This window comes from Triticum urartu, chromosome 7A (genome assembly GCF_056163025.1).
Source record: "Triticum urartu cultivar PI428250 chromosome 7A, HENAU_Tu73, whole genome shotgun sequence".
Taxonomy (NCBI): Eukaryota; Viridiplantae; Streptophyta; class Magnoliopsida; order Poales; family Poaceae; genus Triticum; species Triticum urartu.
Genome location: NC_141879.1, coordinates 613,974,081 through 613,992,208, shown reverse-complemented (window position 1 = coordinate 613,992,208; position 18,128 = coordinate 613,974,081). Strand labels below are relative to the sequence as shown.

The 18,128-nt window shown below is 42.8% G+C and overlaps 1 protein-coding gene and 1 long non-coding RNA gene across 2 annotated transcripts; one reads left to right on the top strand and one right to left on the bottom strand.

Annotated features, from left to right (window-relative positions):
* Window positions 1–2,784: 2,784 nt before the first annotated feature.
* Window positions 2,785–6,356, bottom strand: LOC125521965 (L-arabinokinase-like). Its single transcript, XM_048687032.2, has 4 exons — window positions 6,344–6,356; window positions 3,672–3,718; window positions 3,305–3,508; window positions 2,785–3,094 (listed from the first exon to the last, which is right to left on the bottom strand). The coding sequence occupies exons 1-4, from the start codon at window positions 6,354–6,356 to the stop codon at window positions 2,984–2,986; spliced, it is 375 nt and encodes a 124-aa protein (XP_048542989.2). The 3' UTR covers window positions 2,785–2,983.
* A 2,321-nt stretch (window positions 6,357–8,677) lies between these two features.
* Window positions 8,678–9,106, top strand: LOC125519898 (uncharacterized). The gene is made up of 2 exons (XR_007288371.1): window positions 8,678–8,746; window positions 8,851–9,106. It is a non-coding gene; the product is annotated as an uncharacterized LOC125519898 (long non-coding RNA).
* Window positions 9,107–18,128: the final 9,022 nt, after the last annotated feature.

Genomic DNA, 18,128 nt, shown 5'->3' with positions numbered 1-18,128 from the left:
CGAAAATAACACAAATATTCAATCAATGAGGTCAATGGTTGAAATTGAGATGTGAGCTGATGAATTCTATTCTGTTTTACCTACCGTTTGTTACTTACGGCACCCAATTGATCTAGCACTACATAGCCAAATTATGGCATGTTCTTCCCAGGAGTGATACAATCATCATTTTGATATTTGCCCGTGCGTTGCAACGGGAGAGATTTTTTTTGCAAGAAGCAACGGGAAAGATAATTGAGGTCTCATCCAAAAAAGGGTCTCCATAATGCTAGGCGACAGACCAAGGAGTTATGGTCTTCTCGCTGGACATTTTTTGCATGCGAAATCGTGATAGTGGTGGGGTTGGTCGGCATGGTGGCGAGCACCCAACTCATGCCTTTTTTCCTCCAGGTCCGCCTCCATTTCGAGGTTCTGCCAGCCTCCTCATTTGGTTGTTGTGCGGCGACCTTCAGGACACGGTTGCTTCGACCACTCTATCCTACAATGGCATAACCGGGCGGATTATTAATCGCAATACATAAATCCCGTTTCATTAGTATAATCAGGCATGAATGTCCCTTCTATTTTAGGGTTTATTCTCTTTGATTATTTTAGTGCTCGGGTGCCCATAATTTTGCTCTAATTGAAGCCAAACAACATATTCTCTTTTATTGGCACGTGCCCACAATTTCTTTCATTTATAGTCAACCAACATAGAACGAACGTGCATCACAAATCAATGGCCAGCGCGAATATTTAAGAAAATACCATAGCGTCATATTAGATTTTTTTAATTTTTTTAACATTCAAAATAATATGAATTGGCGAATACTCTTGAAAACGTAAACAATTTTTTAAATCCTAAACAATTTTCAAAAATGAGAACATGTTTTTAAATTCCAATATTTTTGGAAAAACACGAACAAAATTAGAAACATGAATATTTTTTGAAATTCACAAACAATATATTGAAAACATCCCAGTCAAAAAATATTTTGAAAACATGAATAATTTTTGAAATTCACAAACAATATATTGAAAACATACCAGTCAAATAATATTTTGAAAACATGAGAATTTTACAAAAAAAATATTTTTTATATTTTTGAATATTTTTAAAGGTGAAACCTTCAAAAAAATCGAAAATGTTTTCTTAGACGCAAATATTAATTTGGATTTGTGAACATTTCACTAAAACAAGAACATTTTAGCAAATGCATCTTTTATAGAAAAAGGAAGATTTTTTGAAAATCACAAACATTTTTTGAATGTTGGTTTCTAAAGTTTCGGACATTTTTAAATCCAGGAACAAAATTTTGGAATTCTAGCCATTTATTGAATTTTTGTACGAATATTAAAATTCTGAATATTTTTGTAAATTTGTACTTCATAGAAAAAATAAAAATAAAGAATGAAAAATTCTGAATGTTGTGGACTTATGGAAACATCTCAAATTCTTGAGGTGAAATTCTGCCACTAACGAAACAATAGATTGGATTGATATCAACAAGGAAACGAGAATCTTATTCCACCGGGAGGATAAATGAAGAACTTGGATCATTTATAAGCACCATAAATAGCAACAATTCTTAGGAAAAGCTTTAGGTGAAATATAACCCAAAATAACTCCAATGAAGAGAATAATTGGTTGAAAATATGTCTTGAGCGAAGAGAAAATGATGGATTTAGATATGTCACTCTTGGAAACCTGTGAATCATGAAACACGAAGGGAAATTATCAACAATGACATAACACCACTTCAAAAGATAAGTTAGAAAGAGTTGCACTCCGGATTGCAAGATGAAGAATGCTGAAAAGAATCTTGATGAACGTTTCGAGAATGGATTAAGTCCTTGATGAACCATCATGTAGAACCTCCATGAAGAACTCCGGTAATAAAAGAATGATCAAATGAAAGGAAAGAGAAGTTGAAAACACAAGGTGAATCCTTGCAATGATTTAGATGAATCTTTGTGAAGATGAGAGCTTGGAACTCCGGGAAAAGAAAAGATGAAACAAATGAAACCGAGAATTTGATGAGCCTCCGGAATAAGGAATTGAGTTTACTCGATGAAACAAGAATAATAATTACATTATGCTTATCCTTCATCAATTTAAATTGATGACAAGCAACGGATTTGGCATACTACTTATTCTCGTAGAAAGGATTAAGATAGATATCGCGCCAATTTGGGAAGGTTTTCAACGATCCACCGGTAAGATTAAAACAACGAATAAATTGACATGATAACAAAGAAAAAGAAATCTTGAATGGACCACCGTAAGAATTGAATAAGAAAGTAGCAAAAGCACAAATCACCGAGAAAAAATGGAAAATGAATGAAGATACTTGCTAGGATTTAGATACAAGTGAACGAAGAGATTATCAACTGATTAGAGGATGTTTGAGCGATGCACCGGTAAGTTTTGAGAATAAGAGCTGAAAGCTGAGAATGAATAAACTCAAAATGATGGTCTTCGGAGAATCAAACTGAAAAAAAATCTTGAATTGCTCCGGATAGGTTAAAAGAATTCTCACAATCAAAACAATCCGACAACGGCATTATACCTTTTATAAACTACTAGGAAAAAAACTCCGTGATACTCAGCTTATTCACCCTGCCTCGTTACGCCTTATAAAAGAACTAGGAAAAAACATTTTTTTTTGTCCCCAGTGAAGATTTAACCTATTTAGTGGTGGTGAATCATACAGCAAGTTGGCTTTCATATTTAAAAACTGTTCGATTCCTATCTTGTGCTATATATGTATTCATGGCATTCGCGGCTAAAGCACAAATGTCATGGCAACGCAACGAACTGTGCTACAGAAAACGTGCTCGAGAAAGAGCTTATTATTATTCACGCTGCAGTCCCACATACACAATGAATTGCTGCTTCACATGTTCTGTGTTCAATCAATTCAGCAGCCTGACCTCTCAACAAACCTGACTTCACCGGGCACAATGGATTGGAAAGCCGACCACTTCATTCGGGGATTGTCAACTAGGGACGCCGCCGTCGGATCTTCAGGTAACCAAACTTGCCGGCGCCTGGAGACGACCCGTCGAAGACGATCGGTAGGTATCCCGTGGCCGCCTTGTACCTTTGCTGAATCTGAAAAAATGTCCAAGGGCAAAGTTATTGTCCCACCCACACAAAGTAAAAAACAACTGCAGCCCAATGGACCGCACGGTGCATTCCGAAACAGAATCGGTACTGCCAAAGTGCGACACAAGGGAGTAAACATTTGGGGGAAGCTACTAAATTGACCGTAGCTCGCAACATGGTGAAGCCATCAACATACTAGTATACGAACTTAATTACCTCGGCGATCTCTTCAGCGCTTTGGAGGCAGTTCTTCCCGATAACACAGACGGAGCCACCAGACCCTCCACCCGTAATCTTCGCACCGTACAGATTAGGACCTCCATTTTCCGGCGTCTTTCTGTGCTGCATTTCTTGCACTAGATTAACCAGCCTCTCTGTGCCGTCAGAACCAAGCCCGCATGCATTGTAGCTGTAGTGGCACTGCCAAGTGTCAACAATGGGATGTGAAAACAATGTCAGAATTATGGAACACAGTGAAGGGTTAATCCTAAAGTCCAGTGGGAAAAAAATGAGACAGAATCATCATTTTTGTGGACGAAACGTACATCGTAACAAAATAGGTGATTAGGAGATTCAAATTCACCTGGTACATAAGTTCTCCAAGGGCTGACAATTGCTCATCTGTATTAGCTGAGCAATAATAGGTGATTAGAAGATACCTTTGGGAAGCTTCAACTATTTATCGCTCTATGCGACAAATAAGTCTTCTCAACTACACGAGCAATAATAAATGAGCTGGATTCATTGGACCGGAGCGCGTGCGGCCAAATTACGGTATTCTGGACAAATCTATTATATTTTCTAGTGGATAGAACCACAAAAATTTAGTATCACCTCGGATAAAAAAGAATCTTTTTAATGGTGAACGGATGAAAATTTGAAGAAACGTATCTTCTGTATCTATATATCTACATCTATACCCCTACTAATAAAATAAGGTATATTTCTTCAATTTTTTCATCCGTTCACCACCGAAAAGATTGTTTTTATTTGATATGGTACTAAATTTTTTTGCGTCCGTCTCTTAGAAAAGAGTAATGGTTTGTCCAGAATTTCGTATCTGTGTCACGTGCGCTCTGGCCCAGTGAAACCGGCCCACTTAATTTAGTACCCACGTAGTGGGAAAATACTATTTGCCACTCTGTGCGCCATATAGTCGTTGCTTCTCATAGGCCCCCAAGACTGGGCCGGCCCATTTTATTTTTTTTCTTTACTTATTTCCTGTTTATTTTTTCTTTTTCCCATTGATTTTTTTATAAATACAAAATTTTCAGAAATTCTATTTTGGTTCAATTTCCGAAAACTTTTCAGAAATTTGAAACAAATACTTTTTTGAATTACTCTTTCGAACTTTATTTTTCTTGCTCCATAAGTTGTTCAAAATTTGAAAAATTATAGTTTTTTCTAAATTTGCTTGAGATTTAATAAAACAATTATATTTTAAAAATGTGCAAAATTCGAAAAATATTCATGTTTTACTTAAATATTCACAAATTGAAAAATATTGTTCGCGTTTGAAAAACCCATTTTCTAAAATTGTTCTGAATGTTGAAAATATGATCCTGTTTTCTTTAAATCATCAATTGAAAAAATATTAGTGATTTTATAAAAGTTTCATGTTTTCCAAAAAGTTTGTAAATTTCAAAAAATGTTCATGTTTCGTATTATCTCTCCTGTTGCAACGGACAGACATATGTGCTAGTTCTTATTAATAGGGGTATAGGGGGTATAGGTATAGATATAGATTAGTTGCATTGCTTGACAATCGTAATATTCTAGTGTTATACACTAAAATCACTAATTGAAGAGTACTCATTGTAAAAAATCACTCCCGTCTTTTTAGGTTACGACAAGTGGCGCACTGCATGAGCGTCACTTGTTGCAACCTAAGAGTTTTCCCTGTTTTGTAGATCCGTTTATTCAAAACGTTTTATCTTTTAAACCGTGTGTCCAAATCTCGAATCGTTTTCACAGTTGAATTTCTTGCATCGGGATCTTCAAAACTAGATTTCATGTTGATAGGTTTTGACAGAAAAAAATCACGAAAAATCAGACAAAAAACCGAACCGGAAGCATGGGTTTTTTCCCTTTCCGAAAGAGGCACGCCCGTCCCTCTCGTGAAATAACAACCGTGCCTCTCGCGAAAGCAAAACCGTGCCTTTTGCGGAAGAAAAATAAAAGAGAAAAGAATTTTCTTTCCATTTCCGAGGAGGCACGGCCGTGCCTCTCGCGAAAGCATAACCATGCCTCTCGCGGAAGCAAAACCGTGCGCCTCGTGAAGAAAAAAAAAGAAAACACGTGTTTTTTTCGTTTCCGAGAGGCACAGCCGTGCCTCTCCCGAAAGCACAACCGTGACTCTCGCGGAAGGAAAAAAATGTGTTTTTTTTTTCGCTTCAGAGTGGCACGGCCGTGACTCTCACAAAAGCACAACCGTGCGCTCATGGAAACAAAACCGTGACTCTCGCGAAAAAAAAAATAAAGAATGTATTTTTTTTCCCGTTTCCGAGAGGCACGGCCGTGACTCTCCCGAAAGCAAAATCGTGTCACTCGCGAAAGCAAAATCGTGACTCTCGCGAATAAAAAAATGCATCTTTCCACGCAAAAAAAATTCCCTGAAATTTCTTTTGGTCCAAAAGTTAAAGAAGACCCGTTAAACCCGAAAAAAGTTTATAAAACCGAAAACACGTGCGAAAAATGAAATAAAACAAAATTCGAAGGAAACACCCAGAGCAGGACACATGGCGGGCGGTTGAGAGCGCGTCAAGTGACGCTGATCGTTGTGAGGCTCCCAAATGAGCCCTAGTCAACTAGTTGCTCTCGTTGTACACACACAAAAGCGCCTAAGCTTTGGATTTTTTGTTTTTTTACTGCTCCCGGGATTTACCGCTGAAGTTTGCCTAAATATTTAGAGCGGGGCCCGCTATCCACCACCAACCTCTCGCTCTTTCCTTTTCTTCGTTCTTCCATAGAGACGAGATGAAGGCAGAGAGAAAGAGTGGCAGGCTATTCACTCCTCCACCGGTCCCTCTCTCATCTCTTCTCCCACACACACCACATCCCACTTCCCTCGCTCGAGCTCCCTGCCGACTTCAGCAACCTGCAGCGGTCATCCCTGCTCCAGAGCTTGTCACCACCTGAACCCCTGGTCGTCGTCCGCTGGTGCTTCCGGAGGAAACGACTCCTTGGACCTTGGACCTCGCCCTTCTTTCAATTCCATCCTTCCTTCATATGGACTCATACTAGCCTGAACTGTACCTGCTGCAATCATTTAAGCGACTTGGCGCTCGATCTCGTCCTTTTGCTGAGGTGAGTATCGATACAGTCGAGAGTTAGGAGGGTTGTGCCCTGTTTCTAATGTAATGGCATGATCGTACACTCGATGAGGAGGCAATCCAATAGGTGTAGCACATCTTGGAACTCATTCAGAACAGCAGCGAGTTCCTCTGCAGTGGAAACATGGCTGTTTTTGTCTTTACAGTGGAAGGATCAATGACAGCCATTGCCCAAATACCATTACCAGCCAATGCACGATCTAACTGCTCAACAGAAATGGCCTGCAATTTCACCTCCTGTGAAGACTAAACGCCTTGCAGAGTAATAACCTCCCCACTTTTTTGCAGATTGTATGGATGTACAAATCCAATCACACGTCATTGGGTTGTGGCCTTTCAGCCAATCCACACCTAGCACTGCATCATAAGCTCCTAATTGCAAAATTCTCATCGGAGTATTAAAAGTATGGCCTTCTGCCCACCAACTCACACTCTGCACTTGATACTGAGAATGCATCACTTGACCATTGGCAACTGTCACTTCAACTGAAGGAGCTGACAGAAGAGCCAAAGAGGCACGACTAGCAAAGTTTACATACACAAAACTGTGACTACTTCCAGAATCAATAAGAGCCAGCATAACTTGATTGGCAACCAATGCTCCAATACAAATGGTTTCATTGTTATCAGCTCCAGAGACTGCATGACTGGAAAGTTGACATCACTCCAGTGTTTCAGGTTCAGTCAACAGCTCTAAGGCCTGTACTGCATATTCAGTTAAGATTTCTCCATCTTCTCCCAACTGAATTGTCAAAAGCTACGTTGGTTTTTTTACGTTGATGTTCCTTGCTGTATTTATCACCACAGCGCTAGCAAAGCCCATTGGCACGCCTGAAATCATGCAATTGCCTCTCACGCCCAAAATCATCAGTGGCTTTCTTCAAGCCTTGAGTTGAGATACCAGGGGAACTGCAGCTGAACTCGTTTCCTGAGGAACTTGACTCTGAAACCGTGGCCTAGGTCTCTGTAACTCCAGCTCTTCTTCCCGAATCTTCGCCAAACACACTGCTCTAGTGACATTGGTTGGAGCTTGTAAGCGAACTGCAGCTCGAACCTCATCCTTGAGTCCCACTAGCAATTAGGAAATGAAAAAATTGGAGTTCAGCGAAGGGTCCAATGCAATCAGATGATACATGGCTGTTTCGAAAGCAGAATTGTACTCCGTGATAGATCCCTGTTGCTTCAGCAGTAAACTCATTCCAATCCCATGAACGACAACGGCGTTTGAAATCCTGCCACCAGTGGCAGCGTGGCCATCTGAGTACAGCGTCGCCATCGAGGCCCACTGCTTGGGTGGAGTTTGGTTCATCTTAAAGTAAGTAAACGCCAATCCATCTAGAAATTAGGATTTTCATGCGTGAAACGAGGGAAATTATGCTTAAGCGGCTTGACGTACTGATCTTGATCTCGTGGTGCCGTTGCAAACTCCCGACGCTGCTCTGGGACCTGCTCGTGCGTGTGCCTGAACTCCTGACACGGCGTCGGCGCCCGGCAGAAGAAAGAAAGTTACGATTTCCTAATTGGAGTTTCCTGCGTCCACCATCGGCTACCCGAAAGACATTGTTAGGGATCTTGTTGTCACCATCCATGGCCCAGCTAAAGGAACAACATGGTTCACGACCGTGCGTTATCAGGGGAACATTGTTAAGGAAAACATTGTTACCGATCTTGCATTGCGAACAGAAAACATTGTTACTGACCTTGCATTGCGAACAGAAAACATTATTACCGACCTTGGCTTGCGAACAGAAAACATTGTGACGAAAACATTGTTATGGACCCAGCTTACTTACATAAGTCTGGTTGTAAAACAATGTAAGAATCAAAGACAGAACCGGGACAAGCATCAACAAGGGAACATTTGGATTACGTAAAACATTGTTACCGACGTTGGTTTGCGAACAGAAAACATTGTTCCGGCGCCCAGCGAAAGATTGCGAACTGGTGGCTGCGCAATAGGTGAGGGTGGTGCAGTAGTGACGGCTGCAAACACCACAGGAACTGGTGCCTGAACTCCATTCATTTCATCAGTTCTGAACTAAAACCACGACACTTACTATGGATCGAAAGGAGTAGCCTTTGCAGTGTACTGTATCAGTATTTAAACAGCATCCGCAGCCGCACAGTGCGCTCAGGCCCACTTGGCAGCCACACCAGCACAGCGCCAGCTGGAAAATGGAACACAGGGACCACCTGTAAGCTGTCCGTGGACGCTACTGAACCTGACGGTAGTGGAGACGTGACACTGGACCTCGCCCTTCTTTCAGTTCCATCTCCGGCTCGGACTGACTCTGAGGACGAATGGAGCGGCAACTCCAATGGCCAGGTGACCCTTTTTTCTCTCTCTTCTAATTGCACTCTCAACTTGGCTCATCACCACTCCAACCCTAAATGCCCCTTCCACTATGCTGCAACTTGATTGTGTGCTAGGTATGGTTGTGAATCAAAATCTTAGCGTGGCCGCTGAAATCTCGGTGTGGCGGTCTTGCTGAATATTTGATTAGATACACTGCTGGTTGGAGGAACTATTGAGCTAAACTATGTACAGAGTGATTTTGGATTGATTATGCATTTGGATACTCACAGGGTTTACTGAATTAAACTTGCCCCTTTTCCCTAGTTATGCTAGTGTACAAACATGAGCAATCCTCACTGAGTATTTGACAGATCAGCTATCTTTCCATTCCATGATGATAATGATTGTATCATATGGGTTTGCTCAATCTTTCTTAGGAAAGATGACATATCCTAGAGAAGAGATCAAGTGACAATTAGAAAAATTCTTGGTACATAGGACTGATATGAACTTCTTTTCTACTAGGATAAAAAAATAGCATGCTTTATTTATCTAAGAAATAACTCTATGTTAAACTGATACTCATTTTTCACACAAATTTACATTTTATGAATAGTTTCTTTGCACTAAATACAATGTAGAACGTTTAATTTCTGTGTAGAGATAAGCCCACATTTTTATGTGCACATGACAAAACAAGATGCACTAGTAGAAAAAGGGCCATTTGTCTCGGTTCGTAAGGGCCTTTTGTCCCGGTTTGGGAACCGGGACTAAAAGGTCGTTACTAATGCCCTTGGCCTTTAGTCCCGGTTCTTACACGAACCGGGACAAATGGGCCTCCACGTAGCCGGTGCGGCGAGCCCAGGTAGGAGGCCCTTTGGTCCCAGTTGGTGGCATCAACCAGGACCAATATGCATCCACGTGTCAGTTGTTCAGGGGCTAGGTTTTTTGTTTTTTTTTCTGAAGGGGGGGGGGGATTTGAGGGTTTTGTATGGTTAATTAAGGTGTTTCATATATTGTGTTAGGTAGCTAATTAATTAATAGAGAGAAGTGTCCTCTCTTATCTCCGTGCTTGGTCGACACTACGTACTATACGTGTAGAGAGCACTCGGCACGCTAGCTAGTAAGCAAAAATGAAGGAAACAGAAGATCGTCATGAACATATGCATACGGAGAGAAGTGATATCGACCTCTCCTTCTCCGAGAGATTGGTCGAACAACAAGTTTTCGTATAGCTATCCGACGCTACTGGCTACATATATACAATATAAGATCTCTTACAGTATAATCCCCTAATTATATATGAACACAGGGTCCACATAGTATTCTCCGTCTTTATCGATCACGTGGTCAAGAAAGAATGCCGCCAATCCCTCTTGAATTCCTCGCATGCAATCTGGTGCTAGGAGTTCATCCCGCATCCGAAACATCTAATTTGAAGAAGGGGGTCAATGCATATATATGAATGAATGAAACTCAACACAAAAGATGGTAAATAAAGTTAAATTCTGAATATTATTGCTTACACACTTCATATTGTTTTTTAGTGTAGCCCCGCTCACGGGTCGTGTGGCGGATGGACTCGCAAATGTAATATCCACAGTAATTATTCCCGGCTTCCTGCCACAACCATTTTACAAGAAATAGAGGTCAATCAAACTGATAAGCAAGCATGCTACAATGGTATTGATGAAACTAGCACTTGAATCACTAGGAGATGCGCGGAACATGCTAGTAGTACTTACTTTTGGGTGTTTAAATTCCAGCTTCTTTGGAAGTCCCGGAGCTTTGGAGGTGAATTTTTTCGAAACCCTGCCAGACAAAGAAAACAATTACTTGATATCAGGAAGTGAATAAAGTTGTCAATATGGTGCGATAATGATTGGTTTAACTTACTTCTCAAGAATTTCAGTCATGTCCGCATACTCCTTGGGATCTTTTCGTCTCGAGTCTAAGACGGTTACTAGTCCCTGCTCAAGCTTAATATCTAGGAGAATATAGTGGAACCTACGCACACATGCATAACTCATCAATTACATTACTATAACCTCGACTAATAAGGGAAACCGAATATGCACAAGAAAGTAACACTCACTTGAAGTTATAAGGAAAGAGTATTATACCTTTGTTTTTATTTAATACCAACGATCGTAGCAAGTTGGCCTTGGTATCTTTTTTCTGAAATTCAACCGAATATGCATCTATGATATTTGGGTTAATGAACCCAATATCACCGATTTGTCTTTTCTTCAGTTCGGCGATCTTCAATCCGCATAATATAGTGAGGATAATTATAAATACATGCAATGAAAGAGCTGACCTATATATAGAGACTTAATGACAGAAGTAGTAATTACAGACAGTAACAAGTGACCGTTAATTTATCGAGGGCCCTCTGATTGAAAAACTGGAAGAACTCCTCAAATGGAACATTCAACAGATCAGTTCCAACGAGATCATGCTCCTCTTTAACTCTCAGCGTCAAAGTATTCCCCCCCCCCCCCAGACTCTCTGCAGGTTTTCATGTACCAATCATGGAATCTTCGCATCATCGTTGTTAGAGACCTTTCATCTTTGACGAGAGGCTTCCCGTACTCGTATTTGCGTTCTTCCACCTCCAAGAATTCATAATGTACATCGTCGGGAAGGTAATCATCAAGATTGTTATAACTGATCACCATCCTCGAATCGTTAGCGACGATATCGCTAGACACCTTGAGCGGGGGGAACGATTGGTTCGCTTGTTCGCCTAGCTAGGAATTTTTTCCCAGCTCGTAGTTCCGCTAACCTTTGATCACTAACAGTACTTCCCGATCGCTCCGCTTTGATAAATGACCTTTCAATAATGCGCTCATAGTTGCCTTTCGGCGGAGACTTTGGTGGTTTCTTCAGGGCTTCCATAGTGCACTTCGCTTTCACCGGATCTACCTTCTCCTCCAGAGGTGGATGTTTCTTTGCTTTCACCCCTTCAAAGAAGTTTCTCACTTCGTCTCGCACGATCTTCTCGTTTTCCTCTGGGGTCATCTCGTATGGTAACTTCTCTGTGTTGGGGAACGTAGTAATTTCAAAAATTTCCTACGCACACGCAAGATCATGGTGATGCATAGCAACAAGAGGGGAGAGTGTTGTCTACGTACCCTCGTAGACCGGAAGCGGAAGCGTTATAACAACGCGGTTGATGTAGTCGTACGTCTTCACAGCCCGACCAATCAAGCACCGAAACTACGACACCTCCGAGTTCTAGCACACGTTCAGATCGATGACGATCCCCGAACTCCGATCCAGCAGAATGTCGGCGAAAAGTTCCGTCAGCATGACGGCGTGGTGATGATCTTGATGTTCTACCGTCACAGGGCTTCGCCTAAGCACCGCTACAATATTATCGAGGATTATGGTGGAGGGGGGCACCGCACACGGCTAAGAGATCAATGATCAATTGTTGTGTTTATGGGGTGGCCCCTGCCCCGTATATAAAGGAGCAAGGGAGGGAGGCGGCCGGCCTAGGAGGAGGGCGCGCCAAGGGGGGAGTCCTACTCCCACCGGGAGTAGGACTCCTTCTTTCCTTGTTGGAGTAGGATTGAAGGAAAGAGGAGGAGAGGGAGAAGGGAAAGGGGGCTGCACCCCTTGTCCAATTCGGACCAGAGGGGGGGGGGCGCAGGCCTCCTTCCTTTTGGCCTATCTCCTCTATTCCCGTATGGCCCAATAAGGCCCATATACTCCTCGGCGAATTCCCGTAACTCTCCGGTACTCCGAAAAATACCCGAATCACTCGGAACCTTTCCGAAGTCCGAATATAGTCGTCCAATATATCGATCTTTACGTCTCGACCATTTCGAGACTCCTCGTCATGTCCCTGATCTTATCCGGGACTCCGAACTCCTTCGGTACATCAAAACATATAAACTCATAATATAACTGTCATCGAAATCTTAAGCGTGCGGACCCTACGGGTTCGAGAACAATGTAGACATGACCGAGACACGTCTCCGGTCAATAACCAATAGCGGAACCTGGATGCTCATATTGGCTCCCACATATTCTACGAAGATATTTATCGGTCAGACCGCATAACAACATACGTTGTTCCCTTTGTCATCGGTATGTTACTTGCCCAAGATTCGATCGTCGGTATCTCAATACCTAGTTCAATCTCGTTACCGGCAAGTCTCTTTACTCGTTCCGTAATACATCATCCTGCAACTAACTCATTAGTTGCAATGCTTGCAAGGCTTAAGTGATGTGCATTACCGAGAGGGCCCAGAGATACCTCTCCGACAATCGGAGTGACAAATCCTAATCTCGAAATGCGCCAACCCAACAAGTACCTTCGGAGACACCTGTAGAGCACCTTTATAATCACCCAGTTACGTTGTGACGTTTGGTAGCACACAAAGTGTTCCTCCGGTAAACGGGAGTTGCATAATCTCAAAGTCATAGGAACATGTATAAGTCATGAAGAAAGCAATAGCAACAAACTAAACGATCAAGTGCTAAGCTAATGGAATGGGTCAAGTCAATCACATCATTCTCCTAATGATGTGATCCCGTTAATCAAATGACAACTCATGTCTATGGTTAGGAAACATAACCTTCTTTGATCAACGAGCTATTCAAGTAGAGGCATACTAGTGATACTCTGTTTGTCTATGTATTCACACATGTATTATGTTTCCGATTAATACAATTCTAGCATGAATAATAAACATTTATCATGATATAAGGAAATAAATAATAACTTTATTATTGCCTATAGGGCATATTTCCTTCACTGCAGATATCTCGTCCTCAGGGCACACCGGATGAGCAAGACGTCGGGTTGGCATAGACCCTGGTTGCCCAGGGGGCGTCGAACATTGCTCAGGTCGGACCAACACTTAGAGAAGCACTGGCCCGGGGGGGGGGGGTTAAAATAAAGATGACCCTTGAGTCTGCAGAACCCAAGGGAAGGTGATAGGTTGTTAGTGCAAATGTAAAACCAAGGTTGGGCCTTGCTGGAGGAGTTTTAATCAAGGCGAACTGTCAAGGGGTTCCCATTATAACCCAACCGTGTAAGGAATGCAAAATCAAGGAACATAACACCGGTATGACAGAAACTAGGGCGGCAAGAGTGGAACAAAACACCAAGCATAAGGCCGAGCCTTCCACCCTTTACCAAGTATATAGATGCATTAATTAAATAAGAGATATTGTGATATCCCAACAAAATCCATGTTCCAACATGGAACAAACTTCATCTTCACCTGCAACTAACAACGCTATAAGAGGGGCTGAGCAAAGCGGTAACAGAGCCAAACAACGGTTTGCTAGGACAAGATGGGTTAGAGGCTTGATATAGAAATATGAGAGGCATGATAAAGCAAATGGTAGGTATCGCGGCATAGCAAAAGAGCGAGCAACTAGCAAGCAAAGATAGAAGTGATTTCGAGGGTATGATCATCTTGCCTGCAAAGTTCTCCAAGTTGACGAAAGCTTGATCTCCGTAAGCATACTCAACGGGTACCTCGAATGCGAACTCGTCTCCCGGCTCTACCCAAGGCAAGAACACAAGCAAAGGAAACCACAATCAACCACGTTCAATGCGCAAGCAACATGATGCAAAACTTGGCATGATACACGGGATGTGATATGCAATGCATATGCAAGCTCCGGAAGGAAAATATTGAATCAGGCCTCAACTTGGCAAACCAAGTGCGCCGTTGTAAAGATGAGTTGATTTCGGTCGAAATCGATATAAAGATCACCGGAATCGGATGCACAGTTTGCAAAAGGCAAGCAAAACAATAATGGCACAATTCTGCGATTAACAGCACGATGCCCTCTAGAATGCAACAAGAAACTAAGCTACTGCACTCCAACATAGCAACAAAGAATATGACAGTGATCTACTCAAGATGCTTGACAAAAGATGAACACTGAGCTACGGCTAAAACACACAATAGCAGGTTCAAACAAGCATGGCAAAAGGGCAAAAGATAACAGCATCACAGACTTAGTGAAAATACTAACATGTCAGGAATTAACATCAGGAAGCAATGTTTAGAGCAAGATTACAACATGCTACAGGAACAGAACATAGCAAACAAAGGCATGGCATGAAACTACTCAAAGCATATAACAAAAGTTCCTTACTGACCATAAGCCAAAAAGGATCATAAGATGTGATGGCACCCATGTAAACATAGCAAGTTTCGTTAATAGATTCAGACTTAGCAGAAAACTGGACATGGCAAAAACAGAGTTATGAAGGCATGCTTGCAAGCTGGATGCACTCAACACAAGGCATTGCATGACAAGCTAAGCATACTACCAGCAATAAGACATGATCAAGAAGCTAACCATGGCAAGAACAATCTCATAGCATGCTTGGATCAACTACAACAACCTTGGCAATACTGATTAACACGTAAACAATCTCCCAGGAACATTTTATAGCAAAAGTAGAGCAAGACTGAGTCATGCTAGGGTACTCCATAAATGCAAACAGGGACATGGATGGATAGAGCACAACCATATGCTCAAATCATCCTTACTGAACATACTCAAAAGAAGCATGGATCTCTCTGTAGCAACATGAATACATGGCATAAAAATAACAGCAGGGAAATGACTTAGTGAAATTCTAAGTCCCTGAAATCAGCAATATCACGAGAGCTATTTTGGATGCATGTGCTAGTCACCACATTGATCACAAAAATACATGGCATACACCCCTATAAAGATGGCATGACATAGCCCAAAACACATGTAGATATCATGCCCATAGGAATCACACAATAATCATGGCAAAAATGACAAATGCTCATAAAATGCTAAGTAACAGGAACTAACATTTTATAGCACTCTTGCATCAACAATTTGGGCATCAAGATGGACTCAAACGAGAGTGGCACAATGGAACAAAATGAAGAGGACATCCAGATGAACATTTAGACAAATCATGCATGCAAAACGAAGCTATGGATGAGGAGTTATGATGCGATGAACATGAGCACAAAATGTCACAGACTTAGGGACTTAGCAGAAAAACAGGTGAGCGTAGAATAGTTAAAACGTGCATCGGGCGAAGATCTGGGGCTTGCTCACCCATGGGCTCGGCCCAGGTCGTGCAGAGGAGGAAGCGGGCTAGCTAGCTGGGCCGGAGGGATGCGGTGGCCCACGGGAGAACGAGCGAGGCCCGAGACGGCGCTCGTCCTCCTCCTCCCGCTCGAACAGGAGAGAGACGCCCATGGCAGGGGCGGCGGCGGCGCATAGGAACTCCAGCGAGGGCTGCGAAGGCCGGGGACGCGTGAGAGGCACCGGAAACGGGTAGATCGGCGGTGGGGCATCCGGATCTGGAGCGGAAGTGACGTGCTCCGGTGATGGCGGGGCGGCGCACCTGCGAGAGAGGAGTTCATGGGTGAGATCTGGCCGGGGAGAGGAGAAGGGAGGCACGACAGGCGCGGTGTAGGAGCTTGCCGACGGCGGGGAGCTCGCGGCGGGACGGCGGCCCAGGCGCACGGCGGCGGAGATGCCCGCGGGTGGCGGTGAAGGCGGCCGGCGAGGCGCGCTGCAGTGTGGCGGGGACGGGCGGCTTGGGCCCGGCACGGGCGCGGGCGGGTCGGCCGTGGGCCTCGCGGGCCGCGGCAGCAGAGGGCGGCGCTGGGACATGTGGCGCGCGACGATTGGGCGTGGGACAAGGCGAACATGTCCAGGCAGCGGGGATTTTTGTCCGGCGACGCGAGGGGAAGAAGTCTAGGGTTCATCCGCGAATTTTCGGGGGAGATGCCTTTTTATAGGTAGAGGGAGCTAGGAGGCTCCAAATTGAGCACGGTTTTCGGCCACGCGATCATGATCGAACGACCGAGAGGATGGAGGGGGTTTTGTTGGGATTTGGGCCACTTCGGAGAGGTGTTGGGCTGCAACACACACGAGGCCTTTTCGGTTCCTCGGTTAACCATTGGAGTATCAAACGATGTCCAAATGGCACGAAACTTGACAGGCGGTCTACCGGTGGTAAACCAAGGCCGCTTGGAAAATCTCGGTCCAATCCGAGAATGTTTAACACCCACACATGAAAAGAGGCAAAAGGGGACACCGGAGGACATAGGAGCACCGAAATGCAAAACAGACAACGAGGAAAATGCTCGGATGCATGAGACGAACACGTATGCAAATGCGATGCACATGATGACATGATATGAAATGCATGACACGCAAACAAATGACATGGCAACGACAGCGAATAACTGGAAGACACCTGGCGCAACGATCTCGGGGCGTTACAACACTCCACCACTACGAGAGGATCTCGTCCCGAGATCTAGGATGGCACCGGAGGGAAAACGGAAGAGAAAGAGAAGAGGTAAAAACTAAGTTGCTTCTTTGACAAACGAGTGAAACAAAAGAACCTTGAAAGGTTAAAACATGTTCGAGAAAAGAATACAATGGAGATGAACAAAGTTGAAAACATTCCGTTAGAAAAGAGAAACAAGGAAGACCAAGTTCGGACAGCACTCCGGTTGAAAAGAGATGCAAGACTTGATAAGGCGAAAAGAACTAGAGCAGAGGACGCAACACTCCGGTAAAAAGGATAAGCACGAAAAGAACACGATCCTCACAACTTGAGATGATGAGAGAAAAGAGCAACATCATAATGCCTCCGGAACGAATGAGAGAATGGAATGGAATGAACGGAGGAGAAAACAATATCTTCTACCTCAAATGAGCTTGAAAAACATCTTTAGGAGAAGGGTCGAACGAAGTTGTTGGAAAAAACCACCAACGAAAAGTGTAAGCTTGTTGTGGACTTATGGAAACATCTCAAATTCTTGAGGTGAAATTCTGCCACTAACGAAACAATATATTGGATTGATATCAACAAGGAAACGAGAATCTTATTCCACCGGGAGGATAAATGAAGAACTTGGATCATTTATAAGCACCATAAATAGCAACAATTCTTAGGAAAAGCTTTAGGTGAAATATAACCCAAAATAACTCCAATGAAGAGAATAATTGGTTGAAAATATGTCTTGAGCGAAGAGAAAATGATGGATTTAGATATGTCACTCTTGGAAACTTGTGAATCATGAAATACGAAGGGAAATTATCAACAATGACATAACACCACTTCAAAAGATAAGTTAGAAAGAATTGCACTCCGGATTGCAAGATGAAGAATGCTGAAAAGAATCTTGATGAACGTTTTGAGAATGGATTAAGTCCTTGATGAACCATCATGTAGAACCTCCATGAAGAACTCCGGTAATAAAAGAATGATCAAATGAAAGGAAAGAGAAGTTGAAAACACAAGGTGAATCCTTGCAATGATTTAGATGAATCTTTGTGAAGATGAGAGCTTGGAACTCCGAGAAAAGAAAAGATGAAACAAATGAAACCGAGAATTTGATGAGCCTCCGGAATAAGGAATTGA